The 21,158-nt window shown below is 38.5% G+C and overlaps 1 protein-coding gene across 1 annotated transcript in view; it reads right to left on the reverse strand.

The window, feature by feature from the left end:
• The window catches only part of eys (eyes shut homolog), a 152,644-nt gene that overhangs the window by 90,343 nt on the left and 41,143 nt on the right, over positions 1–21,158 (reverse strand). The window contains exons 20-24 of the mRNA XM_053332550.1: positions 20,863–20,976; positions 11,905–12,102; positions 9,542–9,663; positions 4,302–4,423; positions 2,844–3,103 (exon numbers count right to left, since the gene is read on the reverse strand). Coding sequence (XP_053188525.1) covers positions 2,844–3,103; positions 4,302–4,423; positions 9,542–9,663; positions 11,905–12,102; positions 20,863–20,976 — 816 coding nt within the window. The remainder of the gene's footprint in view (positions 1–2,843; positions 3,104–4,301; positions 4,424–9,541; positions 9,664–11,904; positions 12,103–20,862; positions 20,977–21,158) is intronic.

The raw sequence follows: 21,158 nt of genomic DNA on the forward strand, positions 1-21,158 counted from the left end.
ATTTTCTGCCAAGTACACAGTGATGTTCTTATATGGACCAACTCATCTCATATTCATTTTATTTATTTTGTTGTGTGTGGTGTGTGCTGGACGTTGCTGTTTTGACACTTAATTTTCATTCAGGATTAATAAAGTATTCCTTATACATGTTGATAAGCACCAAAAACCTCTAGCAACACACCATGCAAAATAATAAATGCTGAAAGCACAATGTACACAAAGACTAATCTGTATTGATTTTATAACAAGTTAATTTTGATAATGTTTACTATGCAGTGGCCGCCTTGAGTGTGTGAGATTTTCCTGTGGTGGTAAATCTGGCAGACATAGGCAGACAAATTCTAATTTAATTAGGCCTGGGAATAATGTAAGGCCTTCACAATTTCCTTGACAAATAACCTCCACTGAATGCTTGATAACAATTCTGTAAAATTGTTGTATTGGGATCAAGCCATGGGTTGTATAGCAGCGCTGTGTTTGTTGAGTAGTAGCTATGTAGGATGGATTTATGGTGAATAATAATGGAGAGTAGTGAGTCACAATGCTTGTGTGAAGTGAAAACGACCAAGCCCACGCAAAGCTCTTGGTGTAATGTATGCAGCCAGCACCTAATTTCTTATTCCTCTCCATAGAAGCCTTCTGAAACTAACCCAGCCACTCTATTTATATCTGGCAACATCTTTTCGTCTCTGCACTGATAGAGCCATTAGGTACAGTACAACACAGCCCTATAGCATCTCAACCTGCATGCTGATAACTTTGAACCTTAAAACACAATGTACAGTTCCTCAACTGTTAGGAGCTTACTCATACAACAGATCAAAGTAAATGGTCCCTTTTTTTTTTTTAATTGCTCCCTGACCAACGTGTGGCTATTGAATTTAACATAAAACAGATATTGAGTGGGAAATCAAATCCAAGTGGACGGTTTGTCTGTATGCAGAGGATAATGTTTCACATGGACGAAATTCAAATAAATTCAAATAACTAAATTAACATTTTAAAGTTGTTACATTTGCAATAATCAGATTTTCTCAGTTACCCACATTTACTAATTATTTTTCTCTCTTTTTTCCTGGTGATCATTTTAAAGTGATAACCCAAACTAAATCTTTATATTTGGTCACAACTGATACAATATGCCAATTTATTCACATGGTGAGCATATGAATAGACAGCATAAAGTATAACATTTATTTATTATTTATTTATAAAATAAAAAAGTCAGTTTTGGTTATCTTTTTCACAGTGGAAACTTGTCATCTGAATTCATTGTCACAGACATGAATTCAAGTTGACCACTTATGTCAAGGATGAAACTACCACTTTTTGACAGCCACATTTGAATTTTACTCAACAGCCTCTGACACATACCTACAAACAATACACCAGAGGACAACCTGCTTTATTTATCCATGTATGATGACTCTTTTGTATGTAGGGACATCCTTGAGCAGCATGCAAGGAAATCAATTTACAAAGTTCAAAACATAAAACATATCATGCTTTTGCACTATGCACCTAAATCTGTACTGCGCCTTTGGATCTGCTTTGCTCACCACATTATAATATTGCAGTTGGTTTATGTTAGCTTAGCATCAACACAGGTTTTGCTTCTATAATTTGCATTGCAACATTTCACAATAGCATATAGTGAGTTTGTTAGTGCTATATGGTAAACATAATATTTGCTGATTTGTCATTAAATAGCTTGTTAGTAAAACCTGTTGTTGAAGACAGAGCTTTCATAAATTGCATTGCTGCAACTTTTTTATCACTATTATTTCCTTTTCACAATTATAACGCAATGAAAAATGAAAAATTTAAAAGGTTTTTATTCGTTTGCCATGGTGACGGTGTCTAATCGTCTTACTCAGATGACTTGTTTGGACAGTTAATGAGTGAAAGAAAGAAAAACGAGCTACTGCATTACGCAAAAGAAGCAGAACAATTTCACTAGGGTCATACAATGCACTGTTTCTATAAATAATCATCATATGAGAGGACAGTGGATGGACACATTAAGGATACAGTCCAGTATATAGTCCACTAGCAGATAATTAGCAGACAGCAATGAGAACATCTCAGCCACCACTCATTTTAACTTGACTAGTTACAGTAAAGCCATCAGAAGAAAGCAAACTGAGATACAATAGGAGCCAAATTCACATAATGAAAAAAAGGCCAAATGTCACCATTCTTTAAGGCACAGGGAAAGGCACAAAAATCCACCAATATATACCGTCCACCAACTGTCTGTCAAGCTAGATTTGATCACCATGTTTATCATTCTTTGTTACTTATGACCAGGCAATGACTGGACAGTAGTTACATGAACTGTTCCCTTCTGCTCAAGACAGTAGCACAAAAAAGAAAGTCCTAACCTTAACCCTAACTTTAGTTTGCATCAATCAATCATGGTTAGAAAAGAATAGCACGTTATCGCTTGAAATCATCCCTGTAGGAACACCTGTACTGTTGCTGTGAGGCACATTTTTTCAGAGGTGTCAGGAGTATGGTTCAACATATGATTTATGCACGGGAAAACAACATTTATTGTTTCTGTAACTTTTTGGAAAACCTCATACACTTCAGAGAGAAGATACAAATGATGCATGTTCAGCTGTGACTGGAATTTTTTTAATCTTCTTGCCAGAACCTTTTGATGTATGATGTACATATTTAACTTAGATTTTGTTGTTGTTGTTATTTTCAAAGTAGTTAAATATAGCATTCTGCCTACGTACAATAAACTATTGAACAAAATGCTGTACTTACACTCAAAAAGTGGGTTGAAAAAAAAAGCTCTGTTTGTATGAGGCTGTGGCGGTGTGCTCACTCACCAGCTGGGCATCTGCAGTAGGCTGTTCCATTGGAGCGTGTCAAGCAGGTGGAGTTGTGCAGGCAGGGATTATGGAGGGGGTTACAGGGGTCATAGGGCTGGTTGCACAAGGGGCCACTGAAGAAGGGGGGACAGGTGCAGAAGAACTCCCCAGGTACATCTGACTCCTGACACTGAGCTCCATTTAAACAGGGTCCAGAATCACACTCATTCACATCCTCGGCACAGTTCACACCTGTCCAGCCTGGTGAGCACAAACACCTTGAAAACACCAGAGAGGAAATAGGGCACTGTAGAGGTTATTTGGGCATACTTTGAAATTAATAAATAAACATTTATTTAGTAGTTTTGTAAAGGGTAAATGTTTTTTTTTTAATTCATTTTTTATAGTTTTTCCTTGAGGACACCTGTGTTAAAAATGGATAAATCACTATAGACATATATATGTATATATACACACACATACACACACACACACACATATACATATATATACACACATACAGTGTTGGGAAATTTCACAAATTTTAAAATGAACTAGTTCAGTTCATAGTGTATAATTCAAAATTTTGAAATAAGTTCACAGTTCCAAAAATGAACTAGTTCATAGTTCTTTTTTTCAATGTCTTGCTGCTAGCTATTATTTTTCAAAATTATTGCCACAGCAGTTTTTTTTCAGACTCTGCCTCCACCATTAATACGGCATCTTCGTATGATTACTTAAAACAATTTTGAAATCTGATGCATAGTTTCAGTGTTAAAACTGTGGCAATAATTTTTTATCATTTCTTTTTGCCTCCATGCTTCGCATCTAATCAACATTTTGCATACAAACACAATGTTATGGTGCATGTATGGAGACTGCATCCCTCCTGGATCTTTGTGTGAGACTGAACAGGGAATTTACAGGTTAATTGCAATACTGGTCAGAGCAGCTCTTAATTCTGGACAGCTGAATGTAGGACACAGGAGGTTAGAGCACTGAGTGGGGATTAAATGGAAATGTATGCATGTTAGAGGCAGACAGTGAGAGAGACAGGGACAGAGACACAGAGAGCGAATCGGAGTACGTGTGAATCTGAAGTATCTGCTCTTAAGGCAGGAGAATATTCCACTTGGTGGCAGTGAGTACCCGAGCACTACGAATCACTCCACCTTGCATTCCTTTCCATCCCCCAGCTTTTCCACCTGAAGCAGTTTTACGTCTCCCCTGCGAGAGGGGCATTAGCTGAAGCAGATACACCAGCTTTTTCCTCCAATGAGTCACAGATCCCCTGAAACCTTTTCATGCTGTGAGCCATAGATTGACTCATTTGTTTTACCTGCCATCTGCAATTCATTATCTCTGCTGCCAGTGGAAGGACATATTGCTATCTCTGAACGGCTTCTTTTTCTGCATTTATTAAGTGACTGATGCACCTCATGAGGACAGTGCCCTCGAGCAAGCTCGCACACCTACTTGTAGCTGTTGAGAAGGTCTGTGCAGGTGGCGTTGTTTTTGCAGGGCTGTGATAAACATTCATCAATTTCTTGTTGGCAGTTCTCCCCCTCCCAGCCGGAGTGACACACACACTCATAACTCTGGAATACAAAAGATTGAGATAAAAAGTGAAATATACTGACAGAGCATTAACACTTTACACCTTCACTTGACCCAGTATAATGATTTAAGTAGGTTTAGTCTGGAATTTATAGAAATAGCAATACTTACCTTTAAAATATCACTTAGAATACTGGATGCAGACAGCAACTGTTAATTAAGTTGTAATGTATACTGCAGCAGTTAAAGGGCATACTGCAACTTATTTGTTTACTTATTTATACCTATTATATTTTACCATACAAATGGCACAATGTTTAATATACTTGATGCAATTAATCTCATTTTTTTTTAAATATTGTAGAATAAAACATCCCACTCACAAAAAAAAAAAAAGATATTTCCTGTGGAAATCTGTTTTAACTGTGGAAGAGCCATGCTTGTCTTAAATTTTCACATTACTGATATGCAGATGTATTCCTTCTACCACCCACCCACTGGATAAAAAGCCTGTTTTCTTCATGCCATTCAAGGTATATGGTACAAGCTTTTATCAAGCACACAATATTACCACTGCATATTTGTGTGGAAAGCAATGTTCATAGCCAACATGTAAAAGAGGTTTGATTTGTCAGGATTTCTTTCTGTAACCAATGAATATGTTGTCTCTACTGTACATTAATATATATATATATATATATATATATATATATACACTATATATTATAGCTTTGCTAATCTCTTTCATTTTTCTTTCCACCATTCAGTGTAACAGTATGTCCATGTCCTTTATTTCATCATTGCAATCTGCATTAGGATAATTAATCATCGCATGAGAGATGAATGGTTTGTTGTCTATTCCTTTCCAAGGTACCCGTTTAATTTAAATTCCTCTTTGCATAAAGGATGAAGGTAGTCATATGGTCAAGGGTTTTTCAGGATTCCTCATTGCCAAAGTTCTGTCTAAAGGTCCTGGGTGATGCTGGTTGAACACATGCTAATCTGTATTTCATACACTGGAAGGGAGCCGTTAAACTTTGTCTGATATAATTTGTACACTGTGGGCCCTATGGTGGTGGGGGAAAAATGCCGTCATCTCATGATAAATTAGATACCTCCAGGAGACTCCAATTCCTTACCCCTGGCCATAGAACATAATCTCATTTTTGCTGCTAAGTCACCTTCAGGGACTGCAATTCTCAAAAATAAGCTATAGCTTTGTGGAACATGGTGTTCTGAGAGGGGGATAGCTACACTGTAAACAAGACTATGCGAAGGGGTTTTCAAAATCTGTCCTTTGAATTATTATTTTTTTAATAATGAGTTGAGTGCAAAAATAATATTACAATAATACTACAACAATAAAAATATTGTATTGGTTGATTGTATTTTTTAAATTAGATTTTTTGAATCACACCTGATTCCCTTTTAAAGTAGTGTCCTTTGGTCTTTTATCCCTTAAATGCACAACTGAGACATGCTATTTAGACTCTGTGAGATGGTCATGTGAGTAATAGCATCTTCTGGGTTATCAAGTTGGTGTCCTCTTTCCTTGATGTTTTGCTGATAGGCACACGACACCTCACTCCCTAGATGATATCTACTCACTTGAGGGCCAGGTGGAATCCTTTCTCTTCATCCAAAGCCAATGACTACCCTTTTCAGCAGCTTTAGAGAGGTATTTGCTTGCCTGTGGGCCTTCCCTCATACTCCCATCTTCTGGACAGCCTTGATACTGATATGGCTATAAACCCTCTGCAACCTACTTTGACTGGTCAGACCTTTCCAGCCATGTTGTTGTGCAATGACTGCAAGCTCAGCGTACCTCAGCTTCTCATTAGTCAAGTTTTCAGCACTGCCGCAAGACAGTCTTGGTCTTGCAGTCTACCAGGATGTGTTTTAGAGTTGCTGGAGTTGGGCAGAGGGAGCATGCAGAGTATCCTTTGTACCACTGGCTGAGATTCTTGTGGAATGGCAGGACATTACAGGCAGCCTTGATGGTGAAATTCGCTCTGAATGTCCTTATTTCCCACAGCTCTTTCCAGGAGATCTTACTCTTCTCCATTCCCTACCATCTCACCCATTGCCCTCGCCTTGCCTGAGCGACAGCCTTTGCACACCTTGCTACCACAAGTCTGCATCACTCAGAGTTGCCTTGCTCCAGGCTCAAAACCAAAACCATTCCTCCCTTGTTATACTTGGTCCACAATGTCCTTGTGCTTGAGTGACACCTTTGCCTGCTTAGTTGCTTCTGACGTGGATTATTTCCTCTCTTTGCTGAGGATGAGGGCAGCTTGGGCTACAAATGGATCACTCAACTCTGTTAGCGTCATCTCCAGTCTTACTTTGGCACACTTGTAGTCCTCTGAGAGATTGGAAATGGGTAATTCTAGGTCTCCTTTGCTATAGGTTTACAATGCTGCTAAGGCATGAAGTCACATGAGGTGTGGAAGGAGCTCAAATTGCATACAGCAGAGCTTCAACGTGCCATGGATTGTGATTCTGTCAATGCTCTGACGGTATCCTTCCTGAGCTTATATAATTGCTGTGTCTTTGAGGGATGTGAGGGATGATTCCCACCTCCAGATGTTGCCACACTGATGTCTGCAGTTGTCAAGCATAGCTGTAAGTCCTGGAAGTAAGCTTTGATTAGGTTTGTGGGGGTCACTGACATCCTGAGGAAGTGGGATGCAGTCCAGAGGAAGTTGTGAGGGACTAAGCCAAAGGCATTGCCAGAATAACCACTTTAAGGTCAGTTACCTCCTTCTTGGCAACCTGGATCTGATTCCAGATGGTGATTACATGTTCCAAACACCGAGAGAAGCCTGAGACTCCTGCTTTCTGGATTGAGGTGTCAATCAGATGCTTTCTTGGCACGTATCTTTAGAGCCTGTGAATCACCATGCTAAATAAAAGTGTGCCCTTGATGTTTAGGAGGCATATCTGGTGGAACTAGCCAATTTTTGATGAGTCCTTCTCCTCTGGGATCAGGATTCCTCCTGCTCTATGTTGGTATGTCCTGTTTGTCTCAGACCAGTGCCAGTGGGACAATTTTGAAACATGGTCAAACTATTCCTTGTTAGCTACTTCATATTCCACAGAGGAAATTTAAGCATTTGTCCTTCAGTTATCCTGAGATTGTTATTATGGAGGATCAGTCTTGATAGCCAGAAAATGAATATGCAAGTTTGCTTCTTGTGGGGCCTATGCATACTAAAAAGTTACTGATGTTTTTGTTGATAGAAATGGCAATGCCACCACACTAAAATGCAACATGATGGCTTTGAAACCTCAAGGTCTTGTTTAGCAATCCAAACTCTGGCTTTAATTTTTTTTGATAATTAATTTTTGAAAATTTTCTTTTTTTAATTTTAATAGGTTCAAGTTTGACTTTGAATTCTGTGAAAATGTGTTCGTGGTTGTGTTTGTTAGACAATGAATAGGTTCTAACATTTTCATTAAAATTGTTCAATACCAGTTGGCCCATTTGGGACTCACAAACCAAAACATGCTTTTGTTTCTTTATTAATACATTTCCTAAATACATTAGTTTTCAAAAGCATATATTTCTTTTAAACCTGAACATTAGGTGTGAACTGCACACCAAAAGCTATCTGTCATTGTGGGAAAAAACAAACAAACAAACAAACAAAAAAAAACTCAAGATTTTATCTATGACACATCTGTTTCCCTACTGCAATCTGTTAGCAAATAAGCAGCTGTTGGAAAAAGGCCCCTGGTAGTCATTGCACAGTTTGTGAGCAGCATGCAGCTCCCAAGGCCTTTTTTGTCAAGTTATTGGCTTGACAAACACTCAAATAAGTAGAAGTAGAGCTGTGCCTTGCAAAAAAATCTTAAAATGTCTTTAAATCTGTGTGTGTGTGTGTCAGTGTGTGTGTGCGTGTATGTGTGTTGACCAAAAATGGCCACTGCTCAAACATAGTTGTGTCTTTCAAAGAAGAATCATCTTTGAAGACGAGGTCTTCTCTTCTACTTTTGACATGTCCATTTATAATGTCTTTTATATGTCTACACATGCTTAACATACCCAGGAATTGCAACCAGCAATAGAGAAGAATATACTGAACTGTTACAGAATGTGAAGTCAAATAACAATAAACTTTGGTGCTTTGGAGTTTTATGCTCTATATATTAAACCTATAAGCTGTGTCCCAATTCAGGGAGTGCATCATTCGAAGGACGCAGGCTTTGCAGCTACCGCTTAGCTTATTAAATAAAGCCATTGAATTGAAGGTGGCATTAACAGTCATACTGCAAATCTATAAATCAAAACGGGTCAAGGTCACAAGTTGTAACTTTCCCTAAATGACCCAAAGATGACCAAACTAAGTATCCCTGTAAGAAAGGCTGTGCCCCTGTGCACATGAACGCATCATGCTCAATGCCTGTACCTCCATGTGTGCGTTGTGACGTAATCAGCCTTTAAATGCGTCCTTCAATGGATGCAGCCCCTGAATTAGGACACAGCTATAGATTAACTTTTTAACAACTTCTAATTAATGGTCAAAATGACCTAATATGAATTATTATATTGCGATATGGGTTTTTGGATGTCTAACTGTGAAAAAAATGCACAAGAGGGTTCATTTCTTATTTAATATGTCAATTGTAACCATCTGTCAAGTGTACTTTGGCCACACTTTTGGCCATCGTAGAACATTAATATCTCAGTCCACAAGGATTAAATGGCATAACTGGCATCATTTGTCAATTAGAAGAAATAATAATAATGTGCATTTATTAGACATTACCTGTTCTTATCTTATTTCACACTAAGTTGAAATGTACTGATAATCACCCAATAAGACTAAAATACTGTGGGAGTAATGCTTGCTCTGTCCCATGTGGTTATATTTTGTTTTTGTTAATAATACATCACTGTTGATGGTATTGCACAGTTGTGTATATTCTACTGCAAGCGTTTGCACATGAACTACAAGAAAGCCATCAAAGGCAATACGTTGTAGGTTGTGTGTTTCAGTTCTGTCAATATTTTACTGTGGTCTTTATAAAAACTTGTGTTTTTTCTTTGAGTTATCAGCTCTAGTGGTTAACAGAACACATCTCTATTTTAAAGGCTTTTTAAAAGCTATTATATCATTCCATTATACTGTCATACAAAAAATCTGTCTCCTTACCTGATGGAGATCCTTACATACTGAGTTGGTACTGCACAAACTGTTCACGCAGTCATCAATGTCTTGCTCACATCTCGTCCCAACATAACCAGGATTGCAAAGGCAATAAAACCCATCTACAACTGGAAAAAGATCAGTATGTTAGTTACAGCACCTTGCATCATAAATGAAATCACTCTGCTCTCAGTAGGCCCTTTTGATGTACTACATCTCAGCACAGGTAAGTGCTGACTTCATTTTTAATGGATATAACCATTACATACAGATGGGCGACAAATTAAAAGAAAACCTGGTACAGAACAGGCCTGAATGCTTAACCCCTACAGTTATGGGATCAGCTGGATCTATTTTGCGGGGGCAGGGTGTGGGGTCACTGCAAATCAATGCAAAATTTCTCTGCATGATCACCTTTATCCTATGATGAAACATTTCTATCTGTGGTGGTCTCTTCCGGAATGACAATGCCCTCACTTAATGGTTTGCTGAGTACATAAATGATGTGACTCTGAGGACTGTCAAATATCACAGCATCCACAAAACAATGTATGTACTAACTATGAATCATATGTTTTTATTGTACATATATACTTTGTGAATGTGCAGTAAAAAAACACTTAATTTGTCTTATTATGTTGAAACAATAAAAGTCATAGTAAGCGCTTAAAAGAATAAAGACATTTTATTATCTAAACATTTGATGTCTTTTTTATTTTATTTTATAAACCACACTGGAATTGGAACTGGGAATCAGTAGCAGGAATCAACAAACAGAATCAGAATCAATAAAAATCCAACTGTACCCAATGCTATAAATGTCTTACACTGTATCAGTTAAACCTATTGTTGCTAAATCTATGTCACCCACCTATGCATCAGTCTGACACAGTTTGACACTCTAACCATCTTTAAATGAACCCCTTCTACAATGGCCATTCAGCCCTCTTTTCTGCCACTACTTACCTTGTCCTCCTGTCTGTATTTATCCCACTCTTTCTCAGTGAAAGTCTGAAAGCCTTGTCATTTGTTTCTACTAGCACAACACACTTGTAACACACTGAATGAAGGGAAAAGGAAGTACAACAGAATGAGGGAGCCCATTTTAAGACCATTCTTTATTCAGATGTTAAAAATGTGCCAATTTATTTGTTCAGAAGTTAGAATCTCCCATGTCTAATAATCAATTCCTTGCTCTCTTTAATTATTAATGATGTTAAAGAGGGATGCATCATCCTGTTTCTGCAACACACCACTGGTGTACAGGCAGCCAGTGACAGAGGTAATTGCAGTTCTTACAGGAGTGAATTTATTACTTCCCCAGTCAGGGTCCCAGGATTCTTCATTATCCCAAAGATTTACCACGTAATCTATGCTGTCACTCTGTCTTGGTGCGTGTAGCTGCTATTACTCTCATTAAATGCTTTAGGTCCTGGGTGGCAGCAGCATTACTCATCTCAGCCACTGTGGCTATGTAGTGCTCTCCCTGGTGGCTGACTGGCTGCTGCTGAGCCCTGGCCAATAGGTCCTAGTGGCCTGCATCTCTAACCTGAGGTGAACTGGCTGCACTCAAGATTAGTCAAGACAGCTGGCCGAGGTCTACTGTTGCATAGCGAAGGATATGATACCTTAGATTGAGATCCATTGTTGTGCATCACTGTTTTCTTCCAACATAAACCAGCTGAAACAACATTGGCAGGATTTCTGAAATGCCAAAGACCCTAGAAGGTAATACCCACAGCTCAAATATTCTGCTACTGAGAAAAATCTAATTTGGCTCTGGTGTGAAGTAATTACATTATTTTAAGCAATTCAATACTTCAAAGATGGGTGCAGTTTCAGATTTTGCACAGTACAGGTGAAAATCATTTACAGAAATACTTTACAATTATTGACCAACTTGTGATAAAGAGTCCCTTTCTTTGGGTTTATTGTTTGATGTATGAGTTCATTAACAACTGAGGCTAAAGGTGGAATGCATAGGGGTAAAATCAGATAGCCACAAGCTAATGTTCTGCCTTAGACTTTGACATTATTATTTTTGTCATTTATCATCCATTATTCAAATTACAACACAGCATTGATGCTTAATTGATTCTGTTTCACAGTTATGTTAAGGAACTAATCAAGCCTACTCCAGCAGGTAATGTCCTAGATCCTCACATCAGATGGAATAACTCCACTCTCATAACACCCATATTAGCTTCAATGGGGACCCAATTGAAAACTGCCTGTCAGACTGCAAGTGAGCAAAACGAAATTTGACATATTCACTCTGTGTGTGTCTGTGTGTATGCAAATGTGTGGAGCTTTGCTTCTGTCTTGAGTGCCTGTCAATAAGCATCCTGGCAAAATAGGCTGTTTCTTACCATCGTAGCAGAAGCCGTGAACACAGGGGCTGGAGCTGCACTCATCCACATTGATTTCACAGCGGGGACCAGCGAAGCCCCGGCGACAATGACAGCGGAAACCCAAAGGGAAATGGTCCTGATCCAACTCCTCCACACATACTGCCCCATTCTCGCAGGGATTACTGGCCTCACAGGGTAAGAACTCACAATTATGACCTGGAGTGAAAGAAGGAAACACACATATGTGGGGTGTCGAGCAGGCAGGAATCTGTGTAGAAATACTAGAAATACAATAGCTGTGGAAAACCATACTGTAACGTTTCCTTAAACTGGGCTTTACTGTAATGTGTTTAATTTAAAATTATAGTCATTTCAGTAATTCTGTGTTGCAAATATTTTCACATTACACGAATGACCAAAGTGATAAGAATAAGCAAAGTAGTAAGACAAACAAGAGTAATTAAAACAGGTAGACATGAGATGATAGATACACAACAACAACAACATTCCAGAAACAGACAGACCAATGATAGTGTACTCTGTGTGTGTGTGTGTGTGTGTGTGTGTGTGTGTGTGTGTGTGTGTGAGTGAGAGAGTGTGAGAGAGAGAGGGAGGGGGGGTGAAAACCAGCAACTTCAGTTTTTATTTTGTCCATTTCAGCAGATGATAAATGGATGATGTTGTTACATTACCTAAAATATTACATTTAAAAAAACATTTATGCTTGTGCCAAAACAATTACCAAATTCATGGTCTCCATATTCAGTTCTGATTAGCAGTCCTGTGCTAACTGAAAATACTCATTTACACTATTAGGATTTGTGTGTCACTCAGCAGTCACTTTGTTTTAGTGAACTGCTGCAACTGTACAGACATGTCTATTCAGGTCATGCATGAAGCACATCACTGTGCTTCATGCATGATCACTGAAAATCACTGTTCTCAAGCAAAGAAGCAACACAATAAAAAAGGAGACCAATAACATGCAGTTATACAACACATGTTTAAAAAGAAAGTATAGAACACCAATCAGGCCAGGCTATGTATTCCAAATGAGTGAACAGAAAATGTAAAACTAAACATGCAGTAAAAAACATGCTGTTTCCTACCTCTGATAATTTCTGTAAAACAGAGTCACATAAAGAAATCATGAATAGGACATTCATAAAGAAATCGCTGCAAAAATGTTCAGCGTCAACAATTTGTAGGTGAAATTGGTTCCTTATTAGTAGAATAATTGTAAATCTGAATGGCTTCTGCATGCTGTAATCAAATATATACAGCAAATAATTGGTACTTTATTGAGAATCTAACAAGGCCAGACAATGTAACAAATGTTCAGGACAATGTATGATGTCTGTAGAAGTGCTCGTCCAAGACATATGTGACATTTCCTTCACCTCTTTCTTGCAGTCATTCTGACTGCTATATTTCCTTAAATAGCAGCCATCGCCTTTATTCACCTCAACTATGGAGGAGGCTAATTAGGCGACTGACGAGATTGCATGCCACAAGATCTTGCGTGATTAAAACGAGGTGAATGCTGGCTCGCAAAGTGGTATTCAGCAGCAACCAGCATAAGTGACATATTTAAATATGAGCGATGCCTGGGGCAGCACCAGGCGCTCACGCCAAACTCAAAAAAAAGACAATCAGCTTTCTATCGCTCATTTTCACGTCACGTCTTCTTTTTATAATGTTAGGTATGGATCATTAACCTTGTTGCAGTGGGCGCCCTCGTTCTAGTTTGTGAGCTAACAGCTTCTACCTGCTGAGAAGATCCCACAGTCAGCAGTAGGGGATGAGGAGAGGAGCAGGGATAGATTGACCTCAGGTCTTTACACTAAAAGCCTAAGGTAGGAGGAGTGGGGGAATCTAGCGCAGCTGTGGTAGCCTAATGATGCAAAAAGTCAAATTATTTTCACTACCAAATTATAACACAATTTATAAGTATGTCGTTCTACTTGTGTATTTGTGTGATATAGGATTGACTTTTATTTCTGAATTGTTTCTATTCTTCATACTTTTTTATTATATTTTTGGTATTTGTGATTGTATATAATTATGGTTGTTGTATCTATTGATCTATCGATCTATGGGCAGGGATTTTACAGTGCTTGCATATGCTATTTGAGAAATTCATACTCAGAAAGTAAAACTGAAGTAACATTACAAGTTGGTCAGTTAAAACATTTCAAAATGCACCTGCATTGTTTTACATTTTGTGACTTTTAGTTACATAAAAACATATGTTTCCATATATTTTGTCATTGATAAAATCTCGGCTTACATTTGAGGTCTTTATTTATAATTCCCTCTGTTTGAAAAGCATGTTAACTCATATTTTAGTACGAAACCTCCTTGTTTTCTGATCTGCTTCCATTTGCACTGTTTGTTACTTCATTACCGGTAACCAACTTACACTGTATACTGACATACAGCGAGCGCGCAAAACCGTCCTGACATGCAGTGTGACGATTTTATCGCAAGTATATTCCAAACCAATCAAATTATTGAGGGGCTAGCTAGCTTGTTAACAGGAAGCAGCGTGTACATTTCAACCAATAAGAAGTATTTAGGGGCGGGACACGGCTGCAAAATTTCGTCTAGATAGAGACAGAGCGAGCATCATCGCTGGACAGGGTGATGTCGCTCGCAGCATGTCAGGAAAGGCTGATTGAAAACTCATGCATTTTAATCACTTTTTCTCACTCGCGTCACTGTACGTCAGGATGCGGTGTTACTCTGACGTGCAGAACAGTAATTCTAGCTAAGTTCTTGCTTGAGTTCACCCAGAAGTTTTGGCAGTGCACCACTTAGCTGTAGCATGTGAGCAGCATGCTCACTGGCTTAGCCAAGTTGCCCAGGTTACCCATGCTCAAGTAGTGTCACTGCCTTTATATAGCATCTCCTCCGTCCTCCTCCCCTCTCTGTGATAGTTGACTAGAAGGCTACGTATGTCGTCATAGGAGTAACAGGAGTTACATTCAGGTAACTACTCTTTATACATATTACATAACAGGCATCAGGAGTGTATCCTCTCTTGTTTTTTCCCCTGGCCTAGTTTTAGGGACCAGCCTTTATTTGTTCATATTGACCATACCTCCTTCCATTATCGGAGAGCTGGAATTCACTTGACTATCGTCTTTTATTTGAGGAAATATGGTATGTCAGCTTGGTATTGTAGAGGCTATATTGATGATGGTGTTCGTTGTATAACAGCTTGCCAGTAATACATTATGCAGTAAAACATTGGGGCATTATTTTATTGATATTATCTTAGTAGAGCGATTGCATGACTTGGGAAAGAAGTAATAGCACTTTTATTGTCAAACAAATGTGCACTGCTGTCAAAATGTGTAATTAACCATTCATTGTACAAAATGAAAGTGGTAATAAAGCTCTATGAAGCGTATATGTATATATACAGCAGTCAAAACTTTGGACACATTCTCATTCAAGTAAATGAGTGTGTCCAAACTTATGACTAACTTTTGACTATGCCACTTATTTCCATATTATTGTGCTGATATTGGGGCTACCTACCATTTAGTGAAGAACAATCCATCCAATGTGCATACATACTTGGAGAAAGACCAAGAGCAGAATTACGTCTGACATTAAAGAAAAAGTATTTCTATTTGCTGTAGATACGCTTTGCTTCTCAAATGTGTGATATTAGACTTAGACAGGACTTTATTGATCCCTTTGGGCAGGTTCCCTCAGGGAAATTGTGGATATATAACGAGGAAAAGAAGAGAATGGGGTGCTGACTGGCTGTAACAAACCAAACTGGCACAAATAAAGGCCTCTGTTTTTGTATGATGTATGTATGTCTCTACATACCCTAAACACAACATTGTGAGCCAGAAAGTGATTTGTGACTCAAAACAGACTGAATATTTAAAGCTGGGTCTAAGTTATTGTAGTTATGGTATGGTAATTGGTGTTACCATGCATGTAAATGACATACTGTATATGCTGTTGCTTTCATAAAACAAAGAAATCTTCATAGACTTTTGGCAGTCTGAAGGTTTTGTCTGACTTTGACTATGAAAAGCAACCTTACATCATGATGCTGCCACTACCATGTGCCACTTAGTGACGGTGTTACATCGGTAATCAACTGTGCCTCATTTCTGTCGCACTCTCTAAAGTCTTTTAAATTACACTGTAGCTGAAGACTTCAATTTTCATTTTCATCAGAGCTCTGAATCTTTCTCTTTACGCTGTCAGTGTTTCTTTGAAGTGCTTTTCTGTAAATTCAATGTGCTTTTTTCTCTGCTGTAAAGCCTAAAATTGTAAAGTGCTGCCCTGACTGTTGTCCTTCCAGGAAAATCTCACAGCAAATATGCTCATTAGACTGAGTGTAATCCTAACCATAACTGTCCAACTGATCTACATATATCAAAATAGGGGCTGATGCAACATGGCATGTTGTGGGTGGTGCGTTCTCTCAAATTAAACTGGAATATTCAGAACTAATGATGGTAAAGTGATAGTAGAAGCTTAGAAGATGAACTACTGAACTTTATTTTGGTCAAGATGAGAATCCTGAGTCACGAAGAAATGGTTTTGATGGTAACACAAAGTTTCAGCTCTGAGCGGATACAATCCTCAAAGATTCTATTTGAAGTCTGTTCTAACACCTCCTAACACCGTGTTTCTCACAGAGGTGCACAAAAGGATATTATCAATGTAAAAATGTGCCTGAAAGTGCTAAATGAGAAGAGGGTATACCAAGATTCGTCTCACACTACCGAGATGAGCTCCCTCCTGTTTCATAAAAATCACATGGTTGTGTCAGCACTTCTAGTAAGAATGGAAATAAATCTTGACATTTACTGTGTGAAAAAACAATGCCCCCAAGAATGTGCAGGTGTGGAATGTTGCCCTTTATGGATAAACCATGTGGCCCTCTTACCATGAACTCTGGTGTCGTTAAGGCCAATGGTTGGATGTTAGCAGCCTACAGCCACAGCTCTGTTGACCTCAGGACAAACCAAACAGGTAGCTCTGGGTCTGAAAAGTGAAGCCAATATGCAGGTACCTTAAACCTGCCTTCTCTCTAATGGCCATCAGGAGGACTTAAAAAATAAGTTTGTGGGTTTATTACCTCAGTAAACACTTCCCTAATGAGTTTATGATCCTTCCTTAATACAGCATGATGTTCATTTTGTAAATGATGATTCCGTTTAGAGAAGAGCTCCACACTCTCGTCCAAATATGGTCACTTCTCATAATTCCTGACCAAGATGATAAGATAAAACCAGGATGGTAACCATCGGGTGATGTAACAGTGGTTGTGGCCATTACTTTTATACTGTCTAGGGGACAAACACAGTCTCTCAAATGGAGCGTTGTGGTGAGGGATGCCGTGTGAAGGCGACAGCGAAAGAAGACTCATTAAATTGGCACAGCTAGTAATATACAAGCCTTCAAAACAAAGATGGTGACTGTATTTGCAACTAAGTTTGATCTGAGCCTGGATGCTGATGCTCTCAGTGACTATTTGAAAGAGAAACTGGGTCAGGAGGTGATGTGCTGAAAGACTAGATGGCACATAGCAGATTCAGGCCATGTCATGTCACCGCTGAGTGTAACAAAGTAACACAAATGTATGATCTTAGCTTTGGCCAGCTGGGTCTTTTGTTTAGTGCTACTACAAGACAAGCCGGCCTTGAGGCACTACAGTTGGTGTCTCGCTTGGTCCAGAGGAAAACCCCAGCTCTCAGAACTCTGCGCCTAGTGATGATTATTGTGTGTGCCTCGAATCTGTTGGGGCAGGAATCAGTGGCCAATAGATCCTCTCTGGGGGAATAGTAAGATCCGGGTTGCATCATACAATGTGTGTGGCCTGTGTGTAGAGCATAGTATTACAGATAAAACAAGATGTTTGGTAGGTGGCACATTTCTGAATCAGGTTGACATCCTGTGCCTTGGTCATTGTCTATGCACAGCAAATGCTCATGCCTCTCTGGAAAATAGACAGATATTATATGGGATGGCCACCTCTGATAACATACCAATTATTTTTATGTATATACCTGTGCTGGTCGTTACTGGCAACAATGCTAATACAGGGAAGATGGACTGGATAAATCTAACTCAGGAGGGTATTAACCGTTACAACTTATTATGTAATACTAAACTGCATAGGGGTGCTCGGCGATGTTTTAATATGAACTGCAGAAAGACCCACATCATGGGCCCATAGATCATGGTATGGAACTATGAGCCATGTATGACATTATTGAGATGACTCTTAATACTTCTAGTCAGCTGTTTTGTAAACATAAGAACAGAGTGAATAATATTAAATCTGGATGAAATGATTGGCTAAGCAACATGCTGCACCTAGAGAAGCTTTTCAACTCTGGTCATAATCATGAAGACCTACACAGGGGTCGGTGAACATAAAAGTCTTTACACTGCAAGATTCAAATATGCTCTCTGTTTTATTAAAAGAAATGAGAACACAATGTGAGCTAATTCACTTTCCAGGAAGCTGCAGAACAATAACCATTATGACTTCTGGAAAGAGGTCAGGGTTATGATTGACTGTAAAACGTCTTTACTATCCAACATTGAGGGTGCATGTGGCCAAATAAAACAGTGAATACTGCAGAACACCTACAGAATGCCAGTCATAGGGTCTATCCTTTACTTGCCATGTGTTTTACTGGTTTAATAGTTCATGGTGTACTTCCAGACTCCTACCCCTCAGATATTTTAGTGTGTGTCATTAAAAGGTGCAGTTTGCAGGATTTAGTGGCATATAGCGGTAAACTCGCAGATTGCAACAAACTAAATACCCCTCCCCTTCCAAGCAAGCAGGTTTGTCCATTCTGGGCTACTGTAGAAATGTGGCAGTGTTGATTCCATAGAAGAGGGCCTGCTCCCTATGTAGATATAAAGGGCTAATTCTAGGGTAACGAAAACATAACGATTATTATTTGCAGGTGAATATACACTGGTGAAACACATACTTATGAATATCACATTTCATTCCTGCCAAGTCCGTTGTGCTAGATGCCACCAAATTCTTCACTCTGCACCTTTGATGACAAGACTGGTAAGCTAAATAGCATGGATAAATATAGACCTATTGCCCCTGCCAGTAGTCTTTCAAGTGCTGGAAAGAATCCTACCAACAAGGGTGGAAATGTTTGTTCTTCCCACTGACAGGAGAAAACATGGCACTGATATGTGTATTTATGCTTTAAAGAAATAGTTGCTAAATATGGGAGCCAACATTTCACTGCATTTATGCATTTGACTAATGCATCCAAGGCCTTTGACAGAATTAATCATGAAACATTATTTCTGAAATTTCTTGCTTGAAGTGTTCCAAAGTATATACTTAGAATACTAGTCTTCTGGTATGCTCATTAGACAATGCATGTTAAATGGGGCAATTCTGTCACGTTTCATGTACATAACTGTGTTGGGTTATGGTGGAATTGGTCTCCTGTTTTGTTTAGTGTGTATATGGATGACCTATCGAAACAACTGAATGGATGTAACATAGACTGTGACAGCTGCTGTAAACTATATTGGCATGTTCAATGGATGTTCTGTCAATGTAAGATATTCATTATTCAGAGCTTTGTGAACACCTCTGTGTACACCTCATCTTTGGTATTGGAACATACTACTGCATACTACAAGAAAAGTAGTATGCAGAAACTCATAATGGCTTACAATGATGCTATGAGGTTGTTGCTTCAGGTGCTCAGTCGTCATAGTGCCAGTCACCTGTTTATGTTTTCTGCTTTCCTACACATGAGGCAATTCTGAGACATATGATGTACAACTTTGTTTATTGCTTGGATGAGTCAGAGAACAGCATCATAAAGGCTTTAACCAATCCTAAAAAGAGTTGTTCTCGGTACTTATCCAGGCTCAGAAAACACTGACGAGGTATTTTACATATGAACTATGAATTCTGATTTTATCTTGTACTTTTTCTATTTCTCTTTCTCCTTTATGATATATACACTCTATAGATCCCCTTGTGAGTCTGAAATAAAATATGAATTGAGTTGAATTGAATTAGATATGTTACCGTGTTCCTCTGGTTTTGACCAAGGTCCTTCATGACTGGTTGCTTGGCTTGTTAGTATGGGTGTGGCTAAGAAGAATCTGGCAGGCTAGATAAATGTTTTTCACATTTATAAATAATGGAGGCTGTTGTGCTCTCGTGAAACCCCAATGCTTGGATTTTATCTGCTCACAGTTTACTGACTCCATGGTACAGTGTGTACCCTGGCATGCAACAGTGGACCTCAATGAAAAACACCTTTTTTTTTCTTTGTAAATCATATTCAGTGACTTGCAATATTTACTTATATGGCAATCAAACATGCTAAATTATTTATTTTTTATCATTTTTTAAATATAGGTACAGGTGAAATAGTTCCAGCAAAATTCTAAATATACTTCACCATTGCATAGATCAATAAAATTCTAATTTAATTGATTTTTAAGAAATGATTTATTTTCTGTTGTTACATATAAACAACTTTGATTACAAATATAACATTATAATATGAATAACTATTGATGGATTTTCTAGATCTATGTTTAAGCCACAAACACTAAACTTTTATCAAATCTGGCAACAGCTCTTGGCATCTCAGCTGAATCTCAAGCTCTTTCACGGTTTTCAAAATCATCTATTACCTCAAATCAACTACAGACTTTTTTTTCAATGATATGCAATGCTAATGCCACACAGTGATGCTGGCTCTATCTTTTGACTTAATGATTGGCGTTGTCACTTGTATGGCAGGATCGCCTACTATAGCTAACACCTCACTAATTACTCAAGGTTCCTTCATTTTAACTACAGGTAGCAAATGAAGATGTACTAATTTTGTTGAGACATGGGAAGTGAGTTCAGACAGGTGAAAATAATAGTATGTGAAGTTAATTAACTTTGCTTTTTGTCCCCATTCCCTCAGTGCTCATTACCTTTAAATGGAGCCACACATTGGCAGAAGTAATTACCAGGCTGGTCAATGCAAGTGCCTCCATTCTTGCAGGGAGATGAAGCACACTCATCAATGTCAAGTTCACACTTGGTACCTTTGACAGAAAAGAACACAGATTGATGAATATCTTATACCAAAGGGTCACTGACACACATGTTAAACAGTTAAAAACTAATCAATATTAAATAGAAACACTGCAAGTTTTATCAGAAGACAAGCTGGGCTTCTCTGTCCTAAAGAAGAGAGCTTGTACTGTAGTACCAGAATACAGGCATG

Source organism: Scomber japonicus, chromosome 14 (assembly GCF_027409825.1).
Source record: "Scomber japonicus isolate fScoJap1 chromosome 14, fScoJap1.pri, whole genome shotgun sequence".
In the NCBI taxonomy this organism is placed as follows: domain Eukaryota; kingdom Metazoa; phylum Chordata; class Actinopteri; order Scombriformes; family Scombridae; genus Scomber; species Scomber japonicus.